The 22,277-nt window shown below is 29.4% G+C and overlaps 1 protein-coding gene across 2 annotated transcripts in view; it reads left to right on the top strand.

The window, feature by feature from the left end:
- Nucleotides 1–22,277, top strand: part of Si (sucrase-isomaltase) — a 77,170-nt gene that overhangs the window by 39,433 nt on the left and 15,460 nt on the right. For both annotated transcript variants that reach the window (XM_026414098.2, XM_026414099.2), the window contains exons 25-40: nucleotides 1,532–1,732; nucleotides 4,458–4,612; nucleotides 6,945–7,113; nucleotides 8,642–8,738; nucleotides 8,832–8,944; nucleotides 9,030–9,155; nucleotides 10,585–10,713; nucleotides 11,533–11,643; nucleotides 13,268–13,330; nucleotides 13,638–13,754; nucleotides 15,373–15,460; nucleotides 16,531–16,669; nucleotides 20,365–20,498; nucleotides 21,417–21,451; nucleotides 21,546–21,662; nucleotides 22,044–22,192. In XM_026414098.2, the coding sequence (XP_026269883.2) occupies nucleotides 1,532–1,732; nucleotides 4,458–4,612; nucleotides 6,945–7,113; nucleotides 8,642–8,738; nucleotides 8,832–8,944; nucleotides 9,030–9,155; nucleotides 10,585–10,713; nucleotides 11,533–11,643; nucleotides 13,268–13,330; nucleotides 13,638–13,754; nucleotides 15,373–15,460; nucleotides 16,531–16,669; nucleotides 20,365–20,498; nucleotides 21,417–21,451; nucleotides 21,546–21,662; nucleotides 22,044–22,192 (1,943 nt within the window). The remainder of the gene's footprint in view (nucleotides 1–1,531; nucleotides 1,733–4,457; nucleotides 4,613–6,944; nucleotides 7,114–8,641; nucleotides 8,739–8,831; nucleotides 8,945–9,029; nucleotides 9,156–10,584; nucleotides 10,714–11,532; nucleotides 11,644–13,267; nucleotides 13,331–13,637; nucleotides 13,755–15,372; nucleotides 15,461–16,530; nucleotides 16,670–20,364; nucleotides 20,499–21,416; nucleotides 21,452–21,545; nucleotides 21,663–22,043; nucleotides 22,193–22,277) is intronic.

The following is a 22,277-nucleotide window of genomic DNA, read 5'->3' as shown; positions in this document are numbered from 1 at the left end:
TACGGAGAAATCGAAAAAGAGCTGAAGAAGTTAGTTTTTTTTAATTTAAGATAAGAAAAATAAAATTAACTAACACTATTAAGAATAACCTATTTAAATGCAATATTTGTTAGAGTGGAGAATTGAGGGATAAATGTCCTTTTTAGCAGAGAGACAGAATTGGGTATACGTATGAGAAGATTCTCCTTGAATGGAAGCCAGACAGTTCATGTCATTTAACAGTAGGGGGTACATATGATATCTGGTCATGATTTCATTCTGATTGTTTTCATTTCCGTGAGGTGATTATGAGAATAAGGAAAGATGTATTAGTGGGCAGAGAAGACAGAAAAACATCATGCAGCACAGAGTAATGGTTAACAGGATTGGGAAATACAGTTATAAGTACATCATTATGATCAATTACACCCCCCATGATTATAGAATCTCAGGTCTAATATATTGTCATTTTAGTGTCATCAATGACTCAGGCATATCTATGTTTACCACTTGATTTTACTCAGAGTTACATCATGACTTCTGTCATTACATTTGCTTTCCATATATAACAAGAAACATGGAAAGGTAAGGACTAGCCCAGTTTAATCTATTTAGGTCAACATGCTCTTTTAGGGAGCCTTGAGGTCTTACAAAACTCTTGTCAAAGAGACTTGGAAATAACAAGGAGTATATTTCTTCTCCCAACAATATAATAAGTTAATAAATAGATATATAGGAAGAATGGATTTGTGATAAAGCAACTAGCATTTAGTACCAGAATTTATTACTTTTCTTCCTTAGGTTCTAGCCTCCACCTTTTTATAAACCAGTCAGCTCTGAGCTTTGACTGTAATTTCTATTTTAAATTCTGGTGAAGATAGAATTGACCAAGGCCTAAGAACTAGTCATCAAAGAAGGGTTAAATAAGCTCCTTATAAATAGAACAAGAAAACCTAAGCAAATGCCCTTGTGATGGTTGTCACATGTATGTGATGTGTGTGTGTGTGTGTGTGTGTGTGTGTGTGTGTGAGCTCCAAATTTATTTATTTTTTATTGCTTGGAGCCACTTTTAGATGCAAAAAGCAATAGTCAAGTCACAATGAAGAAAAAGAAAAATGAGTTATCAAAATATGAGACTACTATACTTAATTTTTATAAAGAAAACAGATCTATTTTTTTTAATTGCAAACCTATGACAGTTTGTGTTTCAATTCTACTGTTCTACCTTTAGATTCAAATGATATTTTATATAACAATTATAAAACCCAGTGTTTCAGATTGTTTTATACTTTTCCTTTCTAAATCACGCATTTGGTTAAATATACATCTAGTTCAATTTTAAATTGAATTTTAATTTATATTTTTATTTTGAAATAGAGTCTTGTTAAGTTGTTCAGGTTGGCTCTAGATTTGCCATCCTCCTGCCTCAGTCAACCTAGTAACTGGGATTGCAATTATGAGCTACCATTCTCAGAAGGATGCCTTATGTTTTTAAGAGTTAAATGATCCAATGCTTACACTTTCTGACAATAAACGTACATTGTATTTTTAGGCCTCATCCAGTGCTCCTCCGTGTTACTTTCCTAAACAATACAACCCTTATGTAGTTACCTCAACTCAGTATTTACCAACGGGTATAACAGCCGACCTTCAGTGGAATACTAGAGATGCTAAGATAACGCTACCATCTGTTCCCATTTCAACTCTGCGTGTGGAGGTGAAATATCACAAAAATGATATGCTGCAGTTTAAGGTATGTTCAATATAAACTATTACAATACTTGACTCAGCTCTTGAAATAAGACATTTTTAATAGATTAAGCATTTGCATTTTGAATGTAATTTTACAGGTTATTAATTAGCTTGATGATGTTTTGATTCTATACAATTATTTCCACACAGCTCGTAGGTAAATGACCATTAAATAAAGCTTCTCATCTTTGCTAATTTTTGGAATTAAAAAAAATATGCAATGGTAGTTTTAAAAAACTAAATTCTTGTTAAATACATAAGTTTAACGCTGAAGAGACACATCACTTTGAATTGTATTATGTTAATATAGATTTGTTTAAATAAATTAAACAAGATGCCTAGTATTGTTCCTAATAAGTGGTCTGAAATTTTTACTAATGCAATATAACATACAAAAGAAATAATTTCTTTCAATATTTATAATTAGCAATTATATTTTTAAGAATTCCAAGGAAATCCATTAATAAAACTATTGGAAATTATAAGAAAGATCAGTAAAGTGACTGGATGTAAAATAAAATCTTCAAAATATATTTCTTAGTTCTGTGTTTCATCATTTAGAAGCTGAAATTACAGTAGATCTTATTAGTAAAATCAAGAAAAATTCAAAAAGCCAAACAAATCAAATCAAAACACCAAACACCATAGGAATTAGTGCACTGCCAATAAAATAAAAACAAATGTTGATCGATACTAATAAGCACTAAAAATCCTATACAGGACTAAATTTTATTTTAAATGTTAGTGCACTTTATATCAATTGTTGCTTTTAAACTATTTCCATAGAAATAACAGTGGAATATTTTTGAGACTTCATGCAGTAACCTTTAAGTTGATCTGAAATGATAGACATATAGAAATAGTTAAAATTTAAAAAGGAGGAAAGTTTTAAAAAGTTACTAAACTGAAACAATATGGATCTGGAGCTAAAATTGTCTAATAGATTATGGTAACAAAATGGCACAAAAGCATAAAAGATATGCTTAAAATATACAATATACATTATGCATGTATAACATATGAATATACTTAGTGCAAAACTTTAATACCAAACAATGAAGGATTGAGAAAATTAATAATGATGAGCTACCCTATTTAATTACTCATGTAGAAAAGTGTTTGCCTCAAAGAACACCCTAAAATAAAATTAAGATTGAGTTGCATATGAAAAATAAATTAAGCATAAACATAAAACCAAATGTAGCATCATATCATCTTGTATGTGGTTAGTAGAGGTCTTTCAAACTAACTACCACGGAACAAATCTCATAGATATCCCATAATGTCTTATATAAAACTTAATCATGGTTTTACATCAAAAAATAAAAGACACCTTTTCAGGTAAATTGATGGATCTGGAATGAAATAAGCCAATCCTCAAAATACCCAAGTTCCAAAGGCTGAATATTCTATCTGATATGTGGATGCTAATACACAACAAATGGGGGTATAGGATTTCAGTGGGTAAGACAAATGAGAATGAGTGGAAGTGGGAATGGGAATAGGAAAGACAGTAGAATGAATCAGATATAACTTTTCTATGTTCATATATGAATATATCAACAGTGAAACTCCACATCTAGTACAACCATAAGAATGGGATCCTAATTAGAATAAGTCATACTCCATATCTGTATGTCAAATTACACTCACTGTCATATATATTTAAAAAAAAACAAATTAAAATAAATAAAAAGAAGATGAAAATGAGTAAATAACTGAAAAAGGTATGACATTTAGGTCACAATTTCATCTCATGCAACTGAAAAGAATAAGAAAGTCTCATAAACAGATATTTAACAAATGGAGAAATAAAAACTGAAAATAAGACTATTAAAATATTTATACTTTAAAAATTACAAATTTAAAAATTTAAGAACTCAAGTCAAATTAAAAAAGCAAAACATAAAAACTTTGTTTATACACATAAATTAATGTTGAACAACAAACATTCCCATGAACAAGAAAATAACAGTCATGTGTCACTCAACAATTAGGACACATTCTGAGAAATGCACAGTAAAACAATTCTGTCCTGTGAACTTCTTTAAGTGTGCTAACACAAACCAACACAGTTAAAAATATCACTAGGCCATATCATCTTCTGGGACCATCATCATATATGGGGTCTGTCATTGATGAAAATGTCATCATGCAGCACGTAACTGTAATTAACAATTGTTTAAAAAGCTTATAATTTAATATTAGTATTTGAGTACTTGTTTCAGTGAGAATATTAATTTCCACAGTAACTCTAGAAAGCAGTTTACTAATAGTTATCAAGGACCCTAACAAATGTACAGAGAAAGTAAAGACATGAATAAATATAATTTATTATTAACATTTGTTGTCTTATTACATGTATGACCAAAAATATTGAAACAACGTTTGCATTGTTTATGTGTGAAAGGACATACACATTTTATGGTTTATTCATAAAATGGACCATTTACTTCTAAAAGTTTCATTTTTTATTTCTTCTTTAGAAAATGACTCACAAAACATTTTTTAAAAGATCCCCAAATTTTCAAATTGGATCCCATTTATATTTGTGCATCTCAAATGCTATGTAAATACAATAGGCCATAGATTTAGAATTAGATATTTTATGCACAATAATTTTAAATAGTCTTTTAGGACAATTACTTAAATTAGTAAATAATATTTGCATACTGTGTCCGCAATAAGAATAAGCTACATCTACTTTTATTATTTCTCTGCAATAGATTTATGATCCCCAGAATAAGAGATATGAAGTTCCAGTACCATTAAACATCCCAACCACTCCAACAAGTACTTATGAAAACAGACTTTATGATGTTGAAATCAAGGAAAATCCTTTTGGCATCCAGATTAGACGAAGAAGCAGTGGAAGAGTTATGTAAGTGATTGAATCATTTTATGGGAAAGATATTTTAATTTTAGTTGAAGAAAGAAATGGTAGGATTGTTATTTTCATAGCATTCACCATACTAGAATAGTATCACATTAAAAAGTTTTAGTCATATTGAAAAGTTGCCAATTTTGAAATTTTTAAATTAGACAATTAGTACACCTATAGGACTATCATGAAGGACTAGTGTAAAATTTCATTTGCATGTAAATGTGATTAATTTTAATTAATAAATATGATACTTATTCCTTTAAACATCTAGCCTTCTGTTGAAGAGCATGTTGTGTTGGTAAAAATAATAATTGAAATAAGTCATAGAATTATTTCATTGGAACTGGATAAAGTTTACTTGGACTGAAATCTGAGAGTTAATATTTTTGTCTTCCAATTTTGATGAACAGAAACTGAGATAAAATATATATTTATTTTTGTGTCACAGTAAATAAATTTATTTTTGAAATACTGTCTTTATTTTAGCTAAACTATAGTTTATTAAAATGTATTTTATATGTTGCAAGCTCACTTTGACAATCATCTAAAGATTAGATGATTGACAAATGATGCATCATCAGAATACAAATATGAAAAAAAAATGTCTGTACTTATTTAATTTTTATTTTGTTTTTACAAAGTTTTATTAAAAAACATGAGAAACTATTTTTTCAAAGAAAATACTGATAAAGGGCATTATTTATGGTTATTTGGAAAAAAATTAATTTCTATTAAGTAGTTTTACGAAATAAGTAATATAAAAACTTTGAAGTTGTCCCAAGTTATTTATAATATTTATGTTTCCTGTCCTGCCAATTTTTTCCCTCCTCCTTTATATTATTCTTGAAAATAACGCAAATAATAATACATTCTTTTAACACATTTTCACAAACATTGATATTAATAACTATAAAAGAACAATTGAGAGCAGTGATTGGGAAGAATTTAGAATTAAAATATTTATTGTGCTTACAGTTTATTGTGATACTGATTTATTTTTGTTTCATAGGTAGAAAAACATTTATAGTGATGATCTCAAAGCCCAGGTGAAAAAGATATCATGCCATATCATATTGTGTATTTGAATCACTCTGAACTTCACATTAAATTAATTTAATTATAATTTCTGAGAAAAAGAAAAATGAAGGTTTATTGCTTTGCTAACAAAAGAGACATTCAGGATATTCCTGTCCCCAAAGCTGTGATTCTGCCCTTTAGCAGGAACAGGGGGCTTTTAAAGAGGTGATACCAAGGCTACATTATCCAGGTTTTCTCTATTGGAGTTGTAATTCACTTGTTAATTTGGGAGAGTCATTTCTGAGATGTTCTGGCGTCATCCCCAAAGTCAGGATTACTTCCTTCCTTAGGTGGGTGTGTACTTAAGGACAGAAAAATCTGCCTAAAAGGGGAAGAAAAGTAATTCTGTTTCCCCTGAGTTTAGGGAGGGGGAGAGACCAGGGAGGAGCAGGAAGAAAGGAAGAGAAAGAAACATGTCTATTTAAAAATCAGTTGCCCTGGCACAGCAGCAAGGCCTATATTCAAAGCATAAATTGAACTACTGTTACATTTCCCCACTGTGTGGTAATGCCTAATAATAATGGTCAAAAAGGACTTTAGAGTCACAAGTTTGTCCCGAATCAATTTTGAGCCTGATCTAAAAGACCTATAAATTTTCCTAACCTCCTATGTTGGTAAACTCAATCTGTTTTCTCTGATATGAGTTACTGTCTTGCTGTTTTTCAGAGACTGGCTGAAATATTAATTGCTTTTGTGCTAACTGTTTACAAAAAAAATGTAATACTTTGCTGTCTTGTTTATTATTGGCTTAGCATGATTGTTTCCCTATGTGTGCCTCGTCCAGTCACCTGTTATCTGCCTCTGTGGACCTCTGAACTGCTCTGAAGCTGAATGACTTTAACTGTCCATGCCTCATCTGATAGAGAATAAGGACTTTGTGTTGCTTCCCCCAACTTTGCCCCCTTTCAGCAGGAAGCAGCTTGGAGATACCATCATCTGTTTTTTCTGTTGAAATTGACATTAATTTTATTTTTAAAATAATTTTTGTATAAAGATAAATACATGCAATCACATTATACTTCTTATATTTCACATATGGGTATGTGAAATATATTTCACATACACTCCTTAACTTAACCAAAAGAAAAATGTGTCAGCATAATTATCTATGTTCATTTAGTACCTGGTACAATTAGGTACATAGGAAAAATTATTTGTTTTTAGATCACCATGGAAAGAATTCCTGTCATTATTTGTGATACTACTTTGTATGTACTTTTCCAGGAATAACATTGTTTTCTTTGGCTTTCAGTTGGGATTCTCGTGTGCCTGGATTTGCATTTAATGACCAGTTCATTCAAATATCTACTCGTCTGCCATCAGAATATATATATGGTTTTGGGGAAGCGGAACATACAGCATTTAAACGAGATCTGAACTGGCATACTTGGGGAATGTTCACAAGAGACCAACCCCCTGGTGTAGGTACCAACATGTGAATATCTCATGGGGCAACAAAATTCATATTTAGCATTCAATCCTTTTATTTGTAATCATTTTATTTGTTCAATATTGAAGTATATAATTAAAAAGAGGCTAGAGATTATTAGATCTGCTAAAATGATTTTTTGAAAAATAAGTAAACAAACTCACCATAACATACAGGTGAAAGTAGAGGATAGATAACGACAAGCATTAAAACACCAGATTATGATCCAATTCCTAAACACTTTCAATTGCACGGAAAACACATGGCTCATTCAGTGTTCCTACAAATTAACTGCCTAGATTTCTTGGGGGTTTACTGTTACTTCTTAGATAATGATTTGATTCTAACTTTTCTTTTTAACCCACAGCTGAAGTTTTGCATTTTTGAGACCCAACTTTTAGTCACACTTTTACAGAATACTTTTATAAACTCATAATTTTTCCCAGGGTTCTCTCTTGTTTAAGGGTACATTTCATGAATAGCTGTGGCATTGTTAAATTAAATATATATATATATATATATATATATATATATATATATATATATATATATATATATATACACACACACACACACACACACACACACACAAATATATATGACTTATATTTTTTTCAAACATATCATGAAGAAAATCCATGATAATAAAAACTAGAAAAGTTTAATTCTTCACATATATATGTACCTAAAATATAAATTCAGTAACAGAAGCAAATAAGAGCATAATTGCATGCAGCAGCCTGGCTGGCTGGGCAAAATAACCAGGGGGTGACGAGCAACTTGTGTACATTGATACAGCAGGAATGGGAGCCGTTTATTGTAGGACCGGAGGGATATATACATTACATACAGCTTATCTTAATTAACATAAACTAGATACAGCAGTCAACCAATAAGGAATCTCCACACTTAATGGCTCACTGGTGTTACTTCACAAACCACTCCCTCTGCAAAATGCCAGGCTCCATCTTGAGTTGTTTACAGACTCTAACAATTGCAAATGTTTTATTGAGGTATTCAAACAACTTTTGCTTTTAAAAATAACTTTTTCATGGCAATAAGTTACTGAGATTGAAGTGTGGAACAATGTATTAAAAGTTTTACAAAGGCAAAAAACTTTATTTTTTACAAACTCATTTTCTTGAAAGTTTAATTAATTTCATCACTTCTAGGGCATTTTTTTATGCAAAAATTATTGCTAATTTACAAATAAAATATCATCTATGGAAAGAAATTCAATTATTCTAATAACAACAGCATTCTACATAATTATAAGACATAGTTTCTTTATGGGTGCTACATGTATGCATATGAATATGTATGCTTTCTCTAAAGCAGTAATAGTTCAAAGAATAGGGAAATTGTTTTCTAAGAGAAATGTTTATTTAATTAAATCATAAGTTTTGTAAAACAACATTTAAATTCCAAGGTTCAATCTTATAATGAATTTTAAAGTAGCATTGATTAAATTCATGTTATTGTTATTAAGTATGTATTATGCTTTTTTTTAAAAATTTCAGTATAAATTTAATTCCTATGGATTTCATCCCTATTATATGGCTCTGGAAGATGAAGGCAATGCCCATGGAGTTCTCTTACTCAACAGCAATGCAATGGGTAAAAGAATTGTTGGATTTCTCCTAAAGTTTGTGTGACTTTTTAATAAATTAATATCTTAGATAAAAATGAAATATTATTTTGGATTTCCAGATGTTACCTTTCAGCCAACTCCTGCTCTAACTTACCGGATAATTGGAGGGATCTTGGATTTCTACATGTTTTTGGGTCCAACTCCAGAAGTTGCCACAAAGCAATACCATGAAGTATGATTTTGTATTTATTTTAGAAAACATTTTATCATATTACAAAGTAATTCTCTCAGTTCACCCATGCAATTTTCTTTTAAAGGTAATTGGCAAACCAGTCATGCCACCTTATTGGGCTTTAGGATTCCAACTGTGTCGCTATGGGTACAGAAATACGTCAGAGATTGTGCAATTATATGATGCAATGGTGGCTGCTGGTATCCCCTATGTATGTATACCAATTTTCAAGACATTATTAAATGTAAAATGTATAAATTTTATGTGTATTATAATAGTTATAACAGTGGGATAAAAAATTAAGCACTTCACCTACATGCTTTAAAACATTTTAAGCATTTGATAATAATTCTTAATTTTTATGTAGTACCTTATGAATTGAATATGAGGTTTTAATAATAATATCTTTATCAGATTGATAAAGGAGAAGGTATGATACAATTTTTTCTTATTCCTCCTCAATTCTATGACCTTAAGTTGTATTACTCAATTCTCCATGCACCGGGTTTGATTGCATAGATAGAAGAATTTCATGCTTTCTCTTTTGTTAGAGTGAGTAGCTGGGTGATTTTAGCTTTGTATTAGATAAAATTAATATGTTACAGAATGTGAGGTTTTGTAAAATACTCTCTTCCCTCAATATTTGGAAAATGAAATATTGTACAGTATCAGTCTCTGTAATTGTATTTTTAGCAAGGTTATGGAATCCCAGGGATATTCCTGATAACATTTAAATATTGAAATGTAGAAGGCTGATTATATAGGAGCTCATTTTAAGAATAATTATGAAGGACACCATTATAAGACAACTGTACTTACAGTATAATCCAATGCTACTAAGGACATTATTGTAGGGAAATCAATTGTATAGTTTGACTATACAGAAATATGCAAATGGTAATTCATCATAAAATAAGGGTTTTCAACATTATCCTTCTCAGTGATAATTTTTTTAACAACCATGAGAAATCAAGTTCATGTCAATTAACAAAATAACTAACAAATTCGAATTTGTTAGTTATTTTGTTAATTGACAAAATTAAAATGATTCCATGACAAAATTAAAATGGGTTTATTTAAATGTGTTTGTAAATACTTCTCTATAAACAATATGTTTATTTAAGCTGGGCTATTATTTAAAAATAAGGGGGTTATAATATTTGACAAATTGGTGTCCCTTTTTATTTACCAATTTTAGAATTATTTGAAATTATTCAATGTTACTTTTACAGTTCCCAGAAAGAGTGCAACATTTGTTTAAGTGTATGCTCTATGAAATCCTAGTTTTTCATTTAACACAGTTTCATACTACCATAAAGCCTTTTACTTTTTTGTTTTTCAATTTCCTTTGGAAATTACATAAAAACATACTGATTTAGAATTTTTATTTCCAAGTCAAATATATTAAATGAACTTTGAAAAAATAGAATATGCATATAAACTTGTTCTTAGACTATTTTACATCTTTACATGCCACTTTTATTTCTTGAGCATTGCATTCCGTGATTAATCCTCTTTAGTATTAACTGAGGAGGGACTAAAGCTTTCATACTGCTGTAACTTTCAAAAGTATGATGGATTATAATACATTTACAGTTGTGTATTTCTTACCCCATTGCTACTATTGTCATATATTTCAGGATGTTCAATATACAGACATTAATTACATGGAAAGGCAACTAGACTTCACAATTGGTGAAAACTTCCATGACCTTCCTCAATTTGTTGACAGAATAAGAGGAGAAGGAATGAGATACATTATCATCCTGGTTGGTATTTATTTTTATCTGAATCTTATTATCTTAGTTTAATTAATTCTCCCAAAATAAGAGTAGGAAAGATATTTCAAAATAAAAAAGGATTTAACTTTGGTTTCCACTCCCAAATCTAAAGCTTTCTTCCTTCAGCACTTCATTGTATTGACACAGACTACACAAACTACCATGTACTTTCAGGTAAATCCTTAGAGATATAAGTCGAAGGCACACTATTTCCAGTTAGCATCCACTCTACAAATTGGCATCAATTTATAGAATCTTTAAAAAATGTGGTAGATTTTTCTGTGATTCTACTATTTTCAAAAAATTTTCTGGGATTGCTTCTGAAGCTTTTCACATTTAAAATGCCATCAGCTTAGTAATACTGTAGTATTTTATCAATGTCTTTTAGGGAGCAGGCTAAGGATCCAGGAATCTCCACCAGAGAAACAAAAGCAAGACAAAAAGTACTAATATGCTTGCTTGACAACATACTAATGGACATTCAAAAGTTCTTAGGAGTCGGGCTGGGGTTATGGCACAGCACTAGAGTGCTCACCTAGCGCACGTGAGGCGCTGGGATCGATCCTCAGCACCACATAAAAATAAATATATAAAATGAAGGTATTGTGTTAAAAAAAAAGTTCTGAGGATATTTCTTCTGAGTAATTTAGAGGACAATCTAGTTACAGCACTGATGATTTTATCCTTTGTCCATGGAAAGCACAGTCTTATTCCAATATAATAATGGAAGAATATAATATTTCACAGTGATCTTCCAGGTAGCTATACTTTTATTCTACATTCAATGTTATTTATGTTTAATTTTAGGATCCAGCAATTTCAGGAAATGAAACAAAGCCCTACCCTCCATTTGAAAGAGGAATGGAAAAAGATGTCTTTGTCAAATGGCCTAATACCAGTGACATTTGTTGGGCAAAGGTACTAAATATGTTCAAATAGAATGATTATGAAAATGCTATTAAATTAAAATCTTCCATTCACATATTAAAGGCATATTCAGAAAAACAGATAAACAAAAAATATAAGGGTTTAATATATGCATTCTTGAGTTCAACCCAATTCATTAGACACAAAGAGTACATATAATTCATAAAACCAAATCCCAGGCTTATTTTTAAATTGTTGTTTCATTACATTTCTTGTTATATTTTGTATTTTATTGTGGAACTACCATGATTAGAAAGGCTGTCCATTATTCTATGCTGAAAGAGCCACTTCAATGTGAGTACTTCTCTTAGAAAATATCTTATTAATAAAATTAAAGCTGTATTAAACAGCTATGCTTATGTTACTTGATCAATATTGTTTGCTCAAATTTTTGTAAATGAAAATATACATATGTGAATATATTAATATTTTAGATAAAATTTAATTTGGTTTTCCTATAAATCATGAAAAAATATCTGATAATAATATCTACATTAATAAGACCCACAAAAACCCATGATGGGAAACATAATCCTTCTAGGTCTTGGAATAAAACTAAGATATTAGTGATAAAGATAGCGAGGTGGGACAAAAGGAGGGGAAAGTCTACACATTAGTCAATAGTATTAATCAACATTAATTGCTAGGTTTTGATAACTATATATGGTTAAAGAATATATTAACATCAGGAAAAGCTAAATAAAGGAAGTATATGAAACCTAGATACATTTTTGCAGTTTTTTGTAAGTCTAAAAATATTCAAAAATAAAAAGGTAAAAACAAAATACAGATGAAATATTATAATAAAATTAATGAACAATAATAAAAAATTAAGAAACTTGCAAGTACATAGTTTGGTATAATGGCCATCAAGGAAGATCTTTTCTACTTTCTTCTACCCTCCTGTTTATTGCTTTAGAGCACTATTCCTTACAAGTATTTAATCTTTTTTAAATAACTATGTTTTTGAGGGGGAAGTATTTCCATTTTTTATATGGAACATTCTAGATTCTTCAACATTCAGATTCCTAGAGCTTTCAGCATGATTGAATTTAGGGACTGTCATGTATTTCTTACTAGAGAAGGAGAAAACATTGGTAGACAGTGAGGCAGGGGAGATGAGACAAAAAGAGGTAAAGATTAAGTATCAATTGAAAATTAATAGGATTATTCAACTCTGCCCGAGATTATTAAATCACATCATCAGTTCTTTTCAAGTAAAAAAAATACTGTTTTTAGTTTTCAATTCTGGAATAATTCTAGAAATAGTTCTAATATCACATTAAATCAAGGTTGGTATATGCTTTTCATATAAATTCTTAACCAGAACAATTGCTTACACGTGTTGTTTTCTAAATCACTAAGTATCACAGAAGTTGACATCTCTTCCTTAATGTTTATCATTAGGATAGACTAATTTGGAAACAGGAATAGTTTGCAAGATATAAATTTTAGAAAGAAAACCCTACAAACTGAAGAAAATAATTGAATGGCATGCATATGGGAATCTTGAGAACAATATGCTTCTAATGATAACATTTTTCTGTGCATCACAAATAATACATTCTTCCTGTGCCTCATAACCATTATACTGACCAATTCTTCTCCCTTATAGGTTTGGCCAGATTTGCCCAATGTAACTATAGATGAGTCAATTACTGAAGATGAAGCTGTTAATGTAAGTTTTATGTTGATTAATTATATAACCAAAAGAAATCCAAAATTTGGACTTAATGATGATTTTGATCCATAATTAAGTTTGAGTATTTTCCTCCCTCTCCTCATGTGTTGCAATCTCCTTTAACCACCTGCAATTGCTTGTGTCGTTCGAAAAAAATTGCGTACATTTATGTAATTAAAGTTGAGATCTGATTCTCTTCATATTACTCATAGCATGACTTGTGGATTGGGCATACATTTCTGATTCAGACATTTATGAATTCCTTTTGAATTTCTACATGTGAATCTGAATTTTGGTTTTGCAGGCTTCCAGAGCTCATGTAGCTTTTCCAGATTTCTTCAGGAACTCCACAGCAGAGTGGTGGACAAGGGAAATTTTAGATTTCTACAATGACCAGATGAAGTTTGATGGCTTGTGGATTGTGAGTAAGCTTTAAACAATTTATCTTTTCAGTTATTTATTGTGGAGTAATTGTACAAATCTCTCTGACACTTTAATAATGTTAACAAAACACTTTTTGTGAAAATTTGCTCACTCACATTTTCTCCTATGGGACTTTCTTAATCAAAGGACTACTAAAATACAGTTTTAAAGAATTCAATATATGTCTAAGGATGTTATTTATAGGACTTTTCCAACTTGAGCAAAGAACCAAAATAACCTGTTTTTCTAACTATTAGTAAATATATATAAACATTTATTTTTATTTAATGTACTAATAATTCTCAACCTCAACTGTCAGTGTTAAGAAATAATAATTCATATATAATAAAATAAATTTTGTAGCAACACTGTCTTTTATACAATTTCCTTATCTTATATGAAACTTTAAAATCTTACTGCTAATATTTTCAGCAATCTAATTTTAGATAAGAAAAAAAAAGATTTACTTTACTACAAGTAAATATTTAATACAAGAGATTATACATTGTTGAGGGCCACAGGCAAGTCAAGATGGCGCCTGGCACTTTGCCAGGAGGAGTGGTTTGAGAAGTAATGCCAGCGAGCCTTTAAGATGATGGAGATTCCTTAATGAATGACTGCTGTATGGAGATGGTGTTAATTAGTTAAGCTGTGTGTAATTACTAATTGATGTATCTAGATGATGTTAATTGAAACAAACTGTGTATAATGAGTTAGGTATAAATACCTCTGCTGTCCTACAATAAAGAGGCTCCTGGCTCCCGCTGTATCAACCTTCACAAGTTGCTTGTCACACCCTCCCCCCTTACTTTGCCCAGCCAGACTGTGGCAATACATAATGTTTCTCTTGATACCTGGAAGTGACATTTCTTACTTTGTTGGGTTTTCCACATGAGTATATTAAATTTATTTTTTAAAGACAGCTTTATAGAAGTTTTGCTATGTGTCTACCTGAAGGATATAAAATTATATAAAGCATTTTTTTAAAGTAATGGAAACAGATATACTTTATATATAAATTTATAAAGTAAAAGAAATTCTAAGTATATCAATAAATATAATATGATCCAGGGAAAAAGACTTGTTTTCAGATGGAGAAAATCAGATTTAAATAATAGCTAATTCTTACATTAAGATTATGGTCCATTTATATGTGGTTACAGAGACTCAGATATGTGTTCAACAGAGATATTCATTGAACTTTTCTATATTTTTAAATTACATCTTGAGGTTCTAAAAGTGAAAGTGGTTTATATTAGGCTCAATGCAACAGTTTAAGGGAAGGAGGGGGTAAGACAGATACTATAATAGTTTAATTTATGTCTTGGAAATATAAAAATCAGTTTACTTTTATGCATATAATACACAATACTGGGGAAATAGGACATTTATGTTTCTCAAAAGGAGGCTTATATCATAAAAAAGTTAGGAAACATTGAGCTAAACTAAATTTCTCAGTGTCATTGAGAAGCTTTATAATTTTATTTTTTAGAATACTAAGTAAGTCTAAGAGTTAAAAACTTTTTTTAAGTTTACTTGCTCTGTAATATTGTTCTTTTCAGAATATATATATTCTAAATTTATTTTTTAAATCTTTTTAAATCACTCTCTTTAAGGATATGAATGAGCCATCAAGTTTTGTACATGGAACAACTACCAATCAATGCAGAAATAAAGATCTAAATTATCCACCTTATTTTCCAGGTAAAATATTATTATTTTTTACTAAGCAGTTTATGTACACCTTAGGATGCAGGAACAGAATCCATATCCTTAATTTTCACTGCCCACCCACGGCCTGCACCTTGCCTTTACTCATTACTAAAATGTTTAACACTATTTTGAAAAAAAAAATCCAAGATATGTGTTTTATTTATATGAACATGACTCTTAAATTGTTTGAAATTTTTACTTTGGACATAATTCTTAAATTGTGTGAAATTTTTACTTTGGTTTTCTTAAGCATCATTCCAGATGTAAAAAATTTAATAATCTTTGAAATGAAGAATAGAAATATTTAAATATTTTTTTAAACTAGAGATAAATGGAAAAGTATTATTTCTCTGTTCCTGTTCTAGTCTAATGCATATAAAGTGACTGCAAAAGTCTGAAAAAGGACAACATAATCTGAGAAAATATGGATCAAAAGTACAATTTCATTTTTCCAGCACTTTACTACAGTCTTTTATATTACTGAATATATTTTTAATAAAACCCTATTTTATCAGCATTTTCCACAAAAGTTCCTCAAAAATAGTAGCCATTAGGAGTGAACTTACTTTTTATATTTTTATTAATTCATATAACTTACTTATCATTAGAGTTTATTCATTTATAATTAGCCTAAAGCATGCATATTTTTAAATGATCAATAATTATTTTAAAATGATTACTTTTTTGCCAAAAGAATACATAAGTGGATATTATGTTATTATTTGATAGAATAATTTCTGATGTTCTGTGTCACAATAAGATGAATATAATAAACAACAATGTATTTTATACTTCAAAATACTAAAGAGAGGAATTTAAATGTACTCACCATAGGAAATGATAAAAATTTAAGGTGATGGATATGTTAATTAACCTGAGTTGATCACTACTCAATACACACATTAATCAAAACACCACATTATACTTTATAAATATATATAATGCTGTGTCAATCAGACATTCAATTAAAACATTAAAAGTAAAATGTATATAGTTCTGAGCCAAATATTTTAATACAGGACACTATAACATATTAACTTTTTTTCATTAATTTTCCTCAGAACTTACAAAAAGAACAGAGGGATTACATTTTAGAACAATGTGCATGGAAACTGAACAAATTCTTAGTGATGGATCACCAGTTTTGCATTATGATGTTCACAATCTATATGGATGGTCACAAATGAAACCTACATATGAGTAAGCAATGTTTGTTATTATTCTCTCTGTCTGTGATTTTTTATCTTTTTTTTAATCTTTCAGATCTTAATCTTAATGCTACCTACTTTAATGGTTTTGGGGACTATCTCTGGTAGTCCTTTCCTTCCCAATTATTCTATGTAACTTATTTCTTTCTTGATAAAACTCAGATAAAATGTATTTCTATGTATGTATACACATATCTACCTAAATACCTCTCAACTATCATCTCTGCTGCCATTGCTTTTAACTTTCAACTTGTTCCCTAAAGAATTATAGACTATTTTTATTTTGTTTCCCCACCATGAACCTAGCACAATGCCTACAAATAGAAGGTTCTCAAAAAATAGTGTTGAATGAATAAATGAGTAAGTAACATAATTTAATGACACTAACCATAACATTAAATCTTGGTTAAATTTAGTTAAGTCCATTATTAGCAAACTAGACATATCTTACTGATTTTTAACATCTAAGTTTTAATGCTTACATGACTCATCTGCAATTTTAAAAAACTTCTATGCAGGATCAATAAATTTACTATTCTCTGAGTATCAAGTCTCTATTAACCCTGTTCAATAAAATTTCCTCAATTTGACAGAAATGTTTTAGATTTCTGGGTATCCATTGTGGTATCCACTATTCATATTTGGCTGTTGAGCAATGTAACTAGTGTTACTAAGGAACAGAATTTTTAAATTTACTTAAATTTCATTAAATAATACTTAATAAAATGTGAAATAATAGGTGCCTCGTAGTCACCATGTTAGAAGACAGTATAGCTGTGGGTTACTGGCTCTTGACTACACATTTTAGCCACCTGGAGATTTTTAACAAATAATGATTTATTTAATCTCTTCTATAGTCAAAGCACCTGTATTTTAACAAGTCCCAAGATGATTCTAATGAGCATCAGCTTTGAAAATAACTATTCTCGTATATGACTGATGTTAGTAAAAGAATAAAAAATATTTTGAATTTAAAAGTATGAATAAAATCACTCACTTGGTAATACCTGCTTGCCTTACTTACCTACCACATTCCCAAATAAAGACTCTAAGTTAATTTAAGAGTGAACAAACTGGTTTTCAAAATGCCCTTTTACTGGAAAAAATGTTATTTTCATTAGCCCTACTGACACAATTACTATCAACCAACATCACTTTAGTTAAAACTATAGATATTTAAAAAATTAAGAATTGATTGATGATCTTCAGAGCAAAAAGTATGAATTTAATATGAAAATATGCAGTTTAAGACATATCAAAAAACATTTTTCTATATTAAGGATAGTAAATTAAACTTCTCCAATATATTACATTGTCTAGTATGATTTTTGACATATTCTGAATGCTTAGGAAATTTAAATGACTATATCATTATCCCACTAGGACTATCAAAATTGTGTAAAAATGTTCAAGGTAGAAGTAGGTAAATTTCTAAGTAGTTCATACATGAAGATAGTAAGAAAAATCTAGTTTGTTTGGTTATTATGGATTGTTTTCTTTGATTTTATAAATAAAAAAATTCTCTTTGGAATTAAGATGCTTTATTGGCTTTTTGGATTATTTTTTTAAAATCTTAACAATTAGTATTATATATTTAGAATCCATTAAAAATAGAAACTTGCTTTATTCTTATCAAACATATTCAGCATTATTAGATCATAAGATTTTGTTTTGAAATTTTAGTTTTGAAATTTGTTAATAAGTATTTTTTAGCTAAAAAATTTCTTTGAGTTCTATCATGTACAAATTTAAAACTTCCTTTATTGAGAAAATAATGTGAAATTTTTTTATGGATTCATTCCTTATATTTTTAAGTCATTTTCAACTCAACTATGGTATTAAGAAAATTATGTGCTCAGAGATGTGTTCAGTATCTGCTTAGGTGAGTAACAACTAATAATTTAAAAGTTTAATCAAAAGAACTTCCAAATCAGTGAAAAGGTAACATCTGATGGTTCTTTTGACCTACACAAGTCTTTTTTGCCAAAGTAATACATTCAGCAGATATAAGAGAAGAAATCCTTCAGGAAAATGTATTCCTTGAATGTGAATACATTAAAGAATTTGAGAATTCCCCCTTATATAAATTTCTTTACATTAGTTAAATGAAATAAAATTTGGGCAGGGGATTAAGTAACACAGAACATATATTTCATCTGGAAATTTAGTTTGATTATACATTATATTGTTCTTTAAATATATATATATATATACACACACAAAAAAAATTATCTTCTATTAAATGTCAACAAACATATATACAAATAATACAAATATTAATTTTCCTAAACTGGACACCCATTTTATTTGTTATACAAAAATAAAGCAATGAAAATGGTTCTTTTATATCATCTACTTAAACTGGGACATAACATTTGTATCAGTAAATATTATATGATACTGTGTCTTTTATCAAAAGATACCTCATATATCATCTCATGTCTGTTTAATATATTTTGAGTTTCCTGTACTTTTGGTATAATAAATTTATTAATTCAAAAATTTCTTGAGCTACCTCTACATGGCAAGTGCTATAGTAAGTGCAAGGGATACTAAAGCATAATGCTTGCCTGCAGAAATTTCAGTTTCATGCAAGAAGTGTTATGTACAAACAAATCATAACAAATACTGTGATCCATGCTGTGACAATCAAATTATTCAATACTGATGACAAAAGTAGTCTATGATAAAATCTGTTTAATTAGGTATTTGAGGTATATTCTCCTGAAATATTTCTATGGCTTTTACTGAAAAAAAAAATGATTTTTGAGTAATACAGTATGATATTTATTTAAACTAATTTGAGAGTGAATTGCTTCCTATTTTCATACTTTTATAATGAAATGTTCTACATTTAGAGCTGAAAAAAGGGCAAACATGCAGATAATTTAAAAATCGTGCTCTCTTCTTAAATTTAAACTGTTTTAAAATGCATACTATTAAAAGTCCCTCTCTGAAGACTGAGGAGGGGAGAAAAGAAAAATCAATATTAACTCATTTGTACTCATTTTATTGATTAGATAGATTCTATGCTTAAACTTGGAAGGGTTTTTTTTTTTTTTTTTTTTTTTTTTTTTTTTTTTTTTTTTTTTACCTATTAAAACCTTGCTCTCTTTCAACTACCCTTTAAAACAGAACATTTTAGCAGGAATTCTCTGCAGAGTAATCTGTATATTAAATATTGAAAAACTATAATTGAGAAGAGTGGGAGTTTTTCAATAATTAGAGCCTAGAAATTTATAAAAAATAACACATTTAAATAGAATGAATAAAAATGTTCTGTTTAAGTAAGTAGGGGATTAAGGTATTAGTTAATTTTCTTTCACTGAAAAAATATACAAATCCACTGAATATCTGCATTTCAATATTGTAAATGTTGGAAGGGAAGAAACCACTGACTGGGGCTCAGTGTTAGAAAATTTGCATTGCATGCATAAGGCCTTGATTTTGATTCCCAGCCACTACCCTCCCCACCCCGCCCACTACCATACTAAAAAAGCAAAACAAAAGTCCTTCATACCTGTGAGGATTTCACTGTGGAGTGAGAGAAAGCTAAGAGTTAGTTGTAGTAGAAGACAACATAAACTTCATAACTCAATATATATATTCCATAAAGTTCTCATAAATAAAAATGTTTGAAGAAAATGCCTTATGATAACAATTAAAATCTTTTTTCCTTTGTATTAGTGCAGTGCAGAAGACCACTGGCAAAAGAGGGATGGTTATTTCACGTTCCACGTATCCTACTGCTGGAAGATGGGGGGGACACTGGCTTGGAGACAACTATGCACAATGGGACAATTTGGATAAATCCATCATAGGTATGAGCTAATCTGCATCTTTATCTTTTTCTTTTTTTAATTGTGTTCACCTTTGATGGTGATAATTCATAGACTTTTCAAATCCTTAGGATTATGCTTTTGGCATCAAATGTGATGACACAGAGCATCATGAAAGGGCAGTAGTCCAAGAAACAGAATCAAGTTTGCTATATAAAAATTAATGACACCAAGTAGCTTATTTTGAGAAAATAAATTTCATCCTTTTTGGTCTTAGTTTCTTGGTTGGAAAGGCAGGAGCTGGGAAAGAGTATCTAGAACTAATAAAGAAATGGGTAGAACTGCTAGATTCTAGGCATAAGAACAACTGAAAGATGCTCAAGAATGAAATATGTCAAACTAAATTTTGAAAGAATATTTGAACAATATTCAGATAACTGGTAAATTGGACATTATCATTGTATATTTCTTCACTAAACATAGATTCAAGGAAACAGTGTTTAGAAATATTTCTTGAACAAATATCTGGGGAAACATATGTGTTCTATTTGTTTCAGTGATCACTTCTTAGAGATTTTATTTAATAAAGATAATTCATTTTATTTTAATGGATGAAACTTACAGTGAAATAATTGCAGAAACATCCTTTTTAATTTAAAAAATGAGACTGGAAACTTTAAAAAATCAAAACCACTAATATTTTCTTTTTTCTCTATAATGTCTTCATAAAAGATTCGTACTCTGAATGTGTCATTGCAAATATGGAAGCTCATAATGTCCATTTCCTAACATTATTTGTGATACATAGTCGAAAAAAGCAAGAATACTATAAGAATGAAAAATATAATCTGAAAAGGATTCATATAATTGCAGACTGACATTAAAGAATGTCTTCATTAATATGAGGAAAATATTAAAACATAAAAATAATTTTCTAAGATTTATTATCCTAATTTTTAGGTATGATGGAATTTAGTCTCTTTGGAATATCATACGTAAGTAGATCTATTTCTCTTATTTTCAAAAGCTGAAAATATTTTTAAAAACATCAACTATTCAAAATAAATTATATAAAACAATATCTTTTAGATTGGAGCAGACATTTGTGGTTTCTTCAACAATTCTGAATATCATCTCTGTGCCCGCTGGATGCAACTTGGAGCATTTTATCCATACTCAAGAAATCACAACATTGCATTTACTAGAGTATGTTCTTATCACATTCACTTCCAATTCTTTTCTTTAGTGAACCTTAGAATTTTGAATAGAATGACAGTCATTAATTGACAACATATTTGTTGTCACCTATTAAAATGTGAATTACCCTTTGTGTATGTTCTTCTAAACTATGTTCCTCTAAAATAAATCAAGTGTAATTTTAATTTGCACTTTTCTTATTTAAATATGAATACTATGCCGTATCATTTTATTATATAAAATAAAAATACTGCAAAAGATTTTGGGGAGAAAGAATGTATTACAGTGAATTAATGTAATTTTCTACTTTTATTGTTCAAATATATATTTGAACATTTTGATTTAAACAGAGATAAGGAATCATGGTGGTTTCACTTTGCTTTGTTTCAGAGACAAGATCCTGTTTCTTGGAATGAAACTTTTGCTGCAATGTCAAAGAGTATTCTAGATATTAGATATACTTTATTGCCCTATTTTTATACACAAATGCATGAAGTTCATGCTCATGGTGGCACTGTTATCCGACCCCTTTTGCATGAGTAAGTGTAAAATTTGTATTTTTTCCTACTACAAAGAGATAACTTTAATTTAATGAATAATCTTATAGGAAACTTTTTTGCTGTT

Source organism: Urocitellus parryii, chromosome 2 (assembly GCF_045843805.1).
Source record: "Urocitellus parryii isolate mUroPar1 chromosome 2, mUroPar1.hap1, whole genome shotgun sequence".
In the NCBI taxonomy this organism is placed as follows: Eukaryota; Metazoa; Chordata; class Mammalia; order Rodentia; family Sciuridae; genus Urocitellus; species Urocitellus parryii.
This window is presented reverse-complemented; position numbering and strand designations above follow the sequence as displayed.